The following is a 10119-nucleotide window of genomic DNA, read 5'->3' as shown; positions in this document are numbered from 1 at the left end:
AGTGAGGTGCGCATACGCTCATCCTGCTGCAGGTACACAGAGATCATGGGCTCTGCTGCTGGACAGGATAGGTTGATATATTTTAACATAAGGACAAATATCTAAAATGTCTTTACAAGCGTATGAAGATGAGGTGTAGGGGGTTATACTCTACATAAACAAAAGATGGTGAGGATAAATATTTAATCATCAATAAAAATTCTGCCAAAAGTGACACAGTCATAGTCAGCTGAGTATGAAAACATTGTGCTGAGAAAAAAAATAACTCATATAGTACATACTGTATAAAGGGAAGAGCCACACATATTACACTACACATAATGGGAAGAGCCATATGTGTCACACTACATATAAAGAGAAGATACAGATACATATCAGAGTACCATCCTGTACCAAGTGACAGAAGACAAGAGGATGGAAGCCAGACCTGACCTGAAGCTTTATCATGTGCATGGGATGGATTCCAGGGATCACCTGAACTCTTATTTTGAGGCAGAAAGTGCATTCAGAGATGAGTCCGTGGTTTTTGTTATGGAGAAGCTGCACAGTGCATTAGCAACAGGTGAGTATTCAGCTTACATTGTTTCCTTAGATATCTACAGTAGCATGGTTTTTATATATGGATGCTGTTATGGTGTACAGGGTAAATACATTGCTAATCAACTCTGCATAATGGTAGCAGGAGAAATGTTTCTCTGGAGAAGCTGATTTGCCAGGGAAACACCACAAAGGATATTCCCTCAGCAAGTGCTTTGGATGCACCTGTATTTCCTGCAGACCATTATTACATGTGGTAATGAATCCTCCTCCATGTGGTTGGCACTCACCATCGGCAACACTCTGGTAACTACATATTCTAGCTTCTCCTCCCAGACAGATCTGGACAGGTGAACAGGCCAATACTTACCATGGTATTGCAGAGGTATCTCCCCTGAGCCATTTTTCCTCTCAGAGAGGAGCCGGACAATGTAGACCAGTGTGCCATTTATCAAGGAACTTTTTGCACTATTTTACTCCTATGGTTCCATTTTTATACATATGATCATATTTGTTAGATAGTATGTGTATATTATTGATGTGACCTCCTATACAGGTTTTTACATATATCAAAATATTTCAAAATGTTACTATCACATTTGTTTTATATACATATTGGATGGTATTGACATCCTGGTATTTGAAATCCCAATGCACAGATTCCAGGCACCCAGGTGGTAAGCATTGTAACACACCTTGCCCCTAATCCTCCCTTCCTATAACATAACCCAGTCTATCTCTAACCCCTTCATAGTGCCTATCCATAACCTTCCCCTCTTAGGGGTAAATTTACTAAGATGGGAGTTCTATTGAAGATAGCAACCAATCAAATACTACAGTAATTCTTATTTACTTAACCCCTTCTAGAAGATAAGAGATATAGTCTGATTGGCTGCTATTGACAACATCCCATCTTTAAAAGAATTCCAATCTTAGTGAAATACTCCTTAGTGCATAACCCTAACTGACCCCTCGGCCTGAACCTAACCATAACTGCATAGTGCCTAACCCAGTGGTTCACAAACTGTGTGCTAGGCAATGGAAATGAAAGCAGCACTGATGTTTGATCTGCTTATAAATTAAATATACAGTAACAGTGGTATTGCCATTTACAGAGGGAGCCATCCTCATCTAGCCATCTCTGGATAGCCATGGTGAGCCATGGCTCTCCAACGCCTATTGTTCTTAGCTGCAATACAATACATAGAACAATACAGTAGGGGATTAGCAGAGCAATCATATTACTCACTCAATCCTATTGAAGGGCTAGATGAGGATGGCTCCATCTGTATGTATGTATATGAAATTCTTCAGGCAATTACACTGTTAATTTATTTATACACAGATCAAAAATCAGCGCTAAAGCTGGGTACACATATATACAATTTCATTTTTCTTGCGACCGTTCGATCGACCGAATACACGTTCGGCCGTCCAAAACATACGACCGATCTGCGCGTACACATATGTACAATTTTACTTGCGACGTCCGATGTACTCCCGTCCAAACAATCGCAAGAAAAAGATGGGCGTGCTGCTTTTGGGAGGAATGATCGCAGGAACGGGCTGCATATCGATCGAACGTGCGTACACATGTCACTTTTCTTTCGATATGGAGCCGTCCTGTCGGAAAAATATTAAGCAGCAAAGAACCTTCGACCGACCGACCGTGGACGTCCAAGAGCGTTTTTGACCGTTTATCGATCGCAACGAAGGAATCGGGACTGCGTACATATATATACAATCGAACGGCCGTTCGTCCGCAGAACGGAAGAACGGCCCGACGATTGTACATATGTGTACCCAGCTTTACATTTCCATTGGTTAACTTATCTTTCTAGGGGTTTTAACTATATTCCCTTCCCAAGCAGCTGCTTTTAGATTAATAACACTTTAAGTGCCTGAATTATTCTTTGGTTAAATTATGTTGTGTGCCTAGGCACCCTGGGGTGCCTCTGGATGTTTGCAAGGGTGCCTTGGGTTGGAAATCCACAACCAAAATAACATATTTATGCTCACAGTAATAGGCAAAACCAGTGATGTTGGCTGCCAATCATAAAATCTACGGACAATTAGAACCACAGCTATTTTCCCCACCACATATGTAACTGAACCTTGGGGTTTCAAATTTACTTATTTTTTTTTTTTTATTTATCCATAAGAAACTTTATGACTAGGGGTGCCTTAAACAAATGCTGATATTCTAGGTTGCCCTGGTCAAGAAAGTTTGGGACCCTTCTTAGTGCCTAAAAGTAACCAGCCCCTACATGCACCCTAAGACCCCCCTGCGAGAACCCTATCTCTAACCTCCCCTATACTGACTAAACCTAACACTCCGGTAACCTTCCCCCCACCCCCGAAACCTAACCCTAACCAGCCCCAGCTTACTTTGTTCAGTTGGAATCCCATTATAAGAATTTGAACACTTCCCCTTTAAGCCTCTTCCTAGAGCCTGACCCTCCCTCTCTCATCGTAACCTTGACCATACCTCCTTAGTTGGATAATTTCTGTGGCAGATGTACAGTATTAAGCCTGGTAAAGAGAAAAAGTGGAAATAAAGTGGAGATAAAGTAAAAGGAGATAAATCACCAGCCACTCAACTCCCAAAAGTCATTATTGAAACACATCTGATTGGCTGGTGCTTTATCACGTTCCACTTTATCTCCACTTTATCTCTTCACCAGGCTTAATTCATCTGTCCCAATATATGAAAAACTGTGCTGGTGGTTGAATGATAAGTATAGTGAAGTAATTGAAAACAAGTAAAGTAAAATCAAATGATTTATTTATATTGCGCTATGAAACCAATGTAACCACATATGAATTACATAAAAATAAACATGTATACATGTATAAAATCAAAAAATTCCAAGATACAGGGGAGATGCTCTAAAGTGAAAATTCTATCAGGGTTTGTACTACATTTTTACATTCTCTAAAGCCCGGGTCAGCGCCGCAGAGGAAATCGCCAGCTTTTGCTGGCGATTCCCTGGAGAAGCTTATGGGCTTCTCTCCGCAGTGCTGTCACAGCATGCCCTGTGGATGGCGCCATTACTCTGTACATATGCAGATGTCTCCCTAAGCAGTGGATGTTCACTGCTTAGCGAACCTTCTTACAGCACCTGCACGGTGTAGGAATGCCCGCCCCCTGCCTCCCAACTAATATCCCTGCAGAACTATGAATGGATGTTTTGCATAAACTTCCCTTCAGAGGGCAGAATGCGGTCCCAAAATCATTAGAAGGTCACGACCATTGAATGATTTCTACAGTGTTCTCAAACCTGTCAGTCTCTGCTGACTTAGACTTGTGGCATCTGCTTCAATATCAGATGGGGACCATGCAGATGGGGACCATGCAGACTACAATCATGCCCATGCATCGAATTACAACTTCTAGGTTTAATAAATCTGCCCCTCAGTATTATACCATTTATTTATTTATTTATTATTTATTTATTTACAGTTTCTTATATAGCGCAGCAGATTCCGTTGCGCTTTACAATAGTAGACAGTGATAAGACAAACTGGGTAACAACAGACAGACTTGGAGGTAGGAGGGCCCTGCTGCAAGCTTACAATCTATAGGGATATAGGGGGGAAACATAAGGACAGGCACCAGTAATAGCATAGCAGTTACAAGTCCAGAAGGGAAGCTATATAATACATAAGTATTCATCATGAAATCCCTGTATTCAGCATCTGGCCAATGCTGGGACACACATTATCTTTATTTGCCGTTGACTCACTATAACTATATAGACGGTTACATTCCTCTTTATCTGAGTCTTTCCCTACAGGCCACATTAAAGGAGAAACTTTGATTGACATCAGTATGGGATCCTTCGTTCATCATCTTTTTGGTGTCTGTGAATGTTTTGAAGAGATCACAATACTAAAATCAACAGACTCCTGTATTATGGAACTCAACAAATGGGTGGACACCCGCACTGGGGCGTTTGATTGGACTCATGCATCTAAGATTGCTGCCGAGCTGTCAGGTATCAGGTAAAATAAGATTTTTAACATATAAAAACATAAAAGATGAGGCATCTGAAAAATATAATTCTAACAATCCCATAATATGACAGATAATTGTTACACATTTGATGGAACTCACAGAATTATCATCTGCACTGCTTCATTGGGTAAATGAAGGTGTCTGGGAAGCCATTAATACAGTTCACAGCAAGGTCGTAGCCTGAGCCAAAACTATTTTTTTTTAGTCCAATGTCTGTGTTATATAGGCCCTTATTCTGATTCACTCTTTCTGACAAAATCCTTCTTAGATGGACAAAACCATGTGCACTGCAGGGGGGGGGGGGCAGACACACCCTGACGAAGCCCAAAAGGTGAAACGATCGTTGGTTGATAGCGGGAGTGACGCTGCCACTAAGCGCCTCCCGCAGTAGCCGCATCCACGAGATTTCTCTGATGCCGCTAGGTGACCCCAGATGATAGAAGTAGTGACGCTGCTACCAAGCGCCTCCCGCAGCAGGCCCATCCACGAGATTCCTCGGATGCCGCTCGGTGACCAGGGAGCAGCTCCGATATTGAGCGCCTCCCACAACAGCCCCACTAGTCTGTCGAAGTGCCGTGCAGCATCGGGCAGACATAGGCAGAAGCCGCGTTCCCGGGACTCTCCAGGCACAGTCCGGCTATATAGAGAACAGCGCTGACTGACAGCACTGTAACCCGAACCCCATCGGACGACCTACAGGACAGCATAGTGTTTTGGTGCACACCTTCAGCCCCAACACGCAAGTGACCACACAGGTGCCGTTTGGAAACTGAGAAAACAGCACTGATATAGGGCATCTCCAGAAGCAGCCCCAATAACCAGCACGAGACTGTCCAGGTGTCAAACAAGTGTACGCTGTACACACACAGGTACCTCTCTCTCCCGCATCCCTACGTTACCTCCCCTGCCCCGTGTTACCCAGTTTCCTTTTCTCCCCCTTTCTTCCCCCTTCTTTCCTTCTTTTTCCCCCCTTCCCTCCACCCCCTATGCCCACTTCATAACCTACTCTCTATCTACTTCATTAGCTGGATCTCTGATAGGTGCCGCTCATCCTCCACCACTGTATTTTAACATAGATGTGGAGGACAGCAGCACACCTATCCCAGCACTGACTGTACACCCGGCCTTGGCCATAACCTATCTCTCAGGGAGCACTCACCTGGGCGTAACACCCATGACCCACCCTGCACTGGACCAAGTCTAAACAGGGGAAGCTGGATGCTCACCCAGACAGCAGTATCCTTACTTTATTGCTCTTGAAAAGTTTTCCTCTTTTGCACGAAATCAAGCCCGCTCACCCGCCATACCTTTAAGGTCCGTCGATAAATTGACGGCAACCAGCACGAGGCGTTGAAAGTACTATGAGAGAAGGGTGACCTCTCCCATAATTATACATTTATTCCGCCCCGAGCTAATAGGTAGGGCAGCAGCCGCTTGCCACAGAGGATCTTATAGAGCATTTTCGTTTTCCATCCTTGGACTTGTTGCCCTACAAGGTTGGGTATATCCCCCACAATACCCATAAGAGCCCACTCTTACCAAGTGGCAGCTGACAGTTGGAGCAGACAACCTGCTAGAGAGGAAAGGAGACTTTCCAGCCTCAAACCAGACTCTCCCCTCTGTTACGGGTATATAAAGTCGGTGGGGTTACCCATGCCTAGTGGGCACACCAGGATTCTAACCCTGACCTCTCTTCTACCCCATCTCGCTTCGCTTCACTTCCCCTCATTCCGTTCTACCCCTGTCTCCTTGCGGGAGAAAGAGTCAATTTATACTGCTACCTTTACCTCTTAAATGCAGATTTCCTGTACAGATAATCCTACAAAAGAAATGTGAATACCTGGTGAATTCTAACAATTCTCTCTATAATCTCTCATGATTTTGTGGGTCAGACTGCATGTCCGCTCATCTAGTAGCGGTTATAGCTGCAATCTGAACATGCATACGATAGAGGTGTTACTATAGAATAGCAGGAAAGCTTGCATTGATTGTTACATCCATACTTTTCTCCTGCATTCTGTCTGTGGTGTTCTGCCTTGATTTCCCTATATCAGGAAGGCAACTATAGCCAATACTTTATTACACGACACTGTGAGAAGACACTTATTCTATCAATTAAATATTCACCCTTCCAAGGGATTTTTTCTACTAAGGCTAAAAAACAAGCCCGTATGGTGTGTCCTCTTGCACAGTAATAACAGTCATTACCAATTGACATGTTTTGCGATTAAGGAACCTAAACTATGTACAGATGACATGACCATGTTTCAAGTGTGAATTAGTTTATTTGGTTTCAGGAACACACACCTCTCAAAATCGCATACAATGTAATTAACCTTTCTGGAAAGGTCAACCTTGCTGAGAATCTCTCTGTTTGAGAAAGGAAACATTATGGTATAGGGTTGTTCAATAAACACATGTTTGTAAAGTGTATACAATATAACTAACTTATCTAGAAAGGCCAACTGTGCTGAGAATTCCTTTGCCTGAGGAAGAAAACGCTGTGATACAGAATATATGATTATGTTTGTATTTTTGACCCCTTTCTAAAAAAACACTAGCACTCTCTTTATCGTTTTCTCATAATTACCTGTATATACCGCGACACTTGACCTGAGGCCTACCATGTGGTATATCTCTGGCCAGAGAAAGTAACAATTGAACCATAGTGCATACTATCTTTATTTATTTTTTGTGTGTGCAACATACAATAACTCCAACGATATACAGTGCTTAAACCATCAGAAAGTGTGAACTTTGTTTATCACCTGCTACCAACTAAGCCTTTAAAGTAACAGGTGGATTGCACAACCTAAACCCCGGGATCTAGCCTGTCCGTCACAGGGACATCCAGGCCCTAACAGCGTAACCCTTGACCCCAAAACTATTAAACTGCCTCCCTTAATAGGGACACAGGAAATAGTAGGATAGTCATATATGTCAGGGGACAAGGCCAAGGGACCCCACTAGGGGAATCAGTATACCACCAATCTCAGCAAGAGATTTGGTATACAACCTACCTCAGCGGAGGTAGCTCAAGAGGACACAGTGCCCGTGGGGCACAGATACTTTAGTGTGACCCAATACATGCTTTTATGTTTATGTGTTTGTGTGTCAACGTCTGTAAATGTCTGTCTAGTACCTATTTTATCCTGAACCTAATAAAAGTTAAATTTTAGACTTAAACTACTCACCCAGAGGTGGAGCACTCCACCTCTGATTCCAATGTGCAACTAGCGTTTTCCCACTTGACTGACCCAGCCCCCCACAAAAATTTACCCTCACAAGCAGGCCTTCACGATAGAGCCACTGGAACCATTGGGAAACCCCCCCTCCCCTTTTTGAGCTAGTACAAAATATCCCACCCATATTCAACTTCTGACCATCCTAAACTCAGATTGAAGTTTCCAACGGATTACGATATGTAATCACAAAACTTAAGAGTGCCCCAACAAAAGAGAGAGTCGTTCCTTCTTTTCTTCCTAAATGTTTTGAAGAGATCACAATACTAAAATCAACAGACTCCTGTATTATGGAACTCAACAAATGGGTGGACACCCGCACTGGGGCGTTTGATTGGACTCATGCATCTAAGATTGCTGCCGAGCTGTGAGGTATCAGGTAAAATAAGATTTTTAACATATAAAAACATAAAAGATGAGGCATCTGAAAAATATAATTCTAACAATCACATAATATGACAGATAATTGTTACACATTTGATGGAACTCACAGAATTATCATCTGCACTGCTTCATTGGGTAAATGAAGGTGTCTGGGAAGCCATTAATACAGTTCACAGCAAGGTCGTAGCCTGAGCCAAAACTATTTTTTTTTAGTCCAATGTCTGTGTTATATAGGGCCTTATTCTGATTCACTCTTTCTGACAAAATCCTTCTTAGATGGACAAAACCATGTGCACTGCAGGGGGGGGGGGGGGGCAGATTTAAATGTGAAGAGAGAATTAGATTTGGTGAGTTATTTTGTTTCTGTGCAGGGTAAATACTGACTGCTTTATTTTTACACTGCAATATAGATCTCACTTTGAAAGTAAAACCCCACCCAAATCTAATTCTCTCTGCACAAGTAACATCTGCCCCACCTGCAGTGCATATGGTTTTGTCCATCTAAGAAGGATTTTGTCAGAAAGAGTGAACTAGAATAACCCCCATAGTTACATTATCCTATGACAGAACAACTTTAATTGCTAGTAAATATGGCACAACTTGAATACCAACACTCACACACACATATCCTTACCTTGTTCCTGGTGCTACTAGGTCTAATTTTTCAAGTAGACTCAATTACATGGGAGGGGGAATCCATACTCACCTATCATTGAGATGGTTGCTCTACTCCTACAGCAGCATCCAGGGGATTCAAAATAATGATAAAATAATTTCCCAAACCAGGCTGGACCTAGAGGCATAAAAAAAACCTTATGTGAAACACACAAATCTGCAACGACACTTGTACCTATTGTGTTATTTAATGGTTTCTTTTCTAGCGTGGAAGAACAAGTAAAGGAAGAAAAGTTAAAGGAAGCTATCAAATGCATTGTAAAATGTAACTTAAGTAAAGACAATGTCACGGATCCTGTGGTGTTACCACAAGCTGACTGTCTAGTGACTGTTATGATGCTGGAAGTGGTTAGTCAGGACCAACAAGATTACATCAGAAACCTGAGGAAGATGTCAAAGCTGCTTAAACCTGGCAGATACCTTATGATCATTGGAGCCATAAATGCCACATATTACACTGCTGGTGACCATAGGATACATGTATTTAATTACGATGAGAGTTTTGTAAGAAAGACCCTCACCGATGAAGGATTTGTAATTATCTCCTGTGAGTTACTTGATAGCAAGGTAGAGAGTGATCTCACAGATTATAAACAACTGATGGTCCTGACAGCTGTCAAGGGGAATATATAGGATGTGATTGGTGGCCATTGTCTGGTTGATTCCTTCAAACACTTCCTAATAATAACTGATCTACTCTAGCTATTTTTATCTTATAGCTCTTCGCCATGTACTAAATCTTACAAACTGTACATCTCTTTTGTGACATAAAGATTATTTTAAAAAAATCTATTTTCAGTATACTTTCATTATTTTTTTTAAATCTAAATCAAAGTAGTTTGGGGAGGGGCGTGCATGCTTTTTGTTCCTGTAGTTTTTTCTGCTACTATGAAATAAAGACAATGGCGTTATCTGCAGAATATCCTGGAATCAGGTTATTTATTTTCTCACTAGCTAAATAGTACATGGAATTGTGTAGTCTGGTGACACTGGAGGTGATTCAGATTGGCTCGCAAAGCACATTTGGTTTGATAATGGACAAAACCATACGCACTACACAGTGGTGTAAGTTCGTCCCAGTTGCCTGTAGGCAAGATAAATAATGGTGTCCCCCCCCCCCCCCCACACACACACACACACACACAGCACCTTATATAACTATATGTATATACAGATAGTGGTAGATAACTATATGTATGTATGTATGTATGTATGATATTTATATTATGTTTAAATGTGATGCCTATGGTCCTGCTAGGAGGA

General features: G+C 42.0%; 1 protein-coding gene across 1 annotated transcript; it reads left to right on the top strand.

Annotated features, from left to right (window-relative positions):
• The first annotated feature begins 414 nt into the window (after nucleotides 1-414).
• Nucleotides 415-9489, top strand: LOC146041635 (indolethylamine N-methyltransferase-like). The gene is made up of 3 exons (XM_083161570.1): nucleotides 415-562; nucleotides 4335-4542; nucleotides 9063-9489. Exons 1-3 carry the CDS (start codon nucleotides 415-417, stop codon nucleotides 9487-9489), a joined length of 783 nt encoding a protein of 260 aa, XP_083017696.1.
• Nucleotides 9490-10119: the final 630 nt, after the last annotated feature.

The sequence above is a fragment of the Crinia signifera genome, chromosome 19 (assembly GCF_055691185.1).
Source record: "Crinia signifera chromosome 19, ASM5569118v1, whole genome shotgun sequence".
In the NCBI taxonomy this organism is placed as follows: domain Eukaryota; kingdom Metazoa; phylum Chordata; class Amphibia; order Anura; family Myobatrachidae; genus Crinia; species Crinia signifera.
Note: the sequence above shows the minus strand (reverse complement) of the source record. Positions and strands in the feature narration are given on the sequence as shown.

What these genes read in the sequence shown, in the direction of transcription:
- LOC146041635 (XM_083161570.1), top strand. Translation starts at nt 415, where the DNA reads ATGGAAGCCAGACCTGACCTGAAGCTTTATCATGTGCATGGGATGGAT. An exon ending in GCACAGTGCATTAGCAACAG is followed by an intron (nt 563 to 4,334) that starts GTGAGTATTCAG and finishes CTTTCCCTACAG; the next exon opens with GCCACATTAAAGGAGAAACT. An exon ending in GCCGAGCTGTCAGGTATCAG is followed by an intron (nt 4,543 to 9,062) that starts GTAAAATAAGAT and finishes TTTCTTTTCTAG; the next exon opens with CGTGGAAGAACAAGTAAAGG.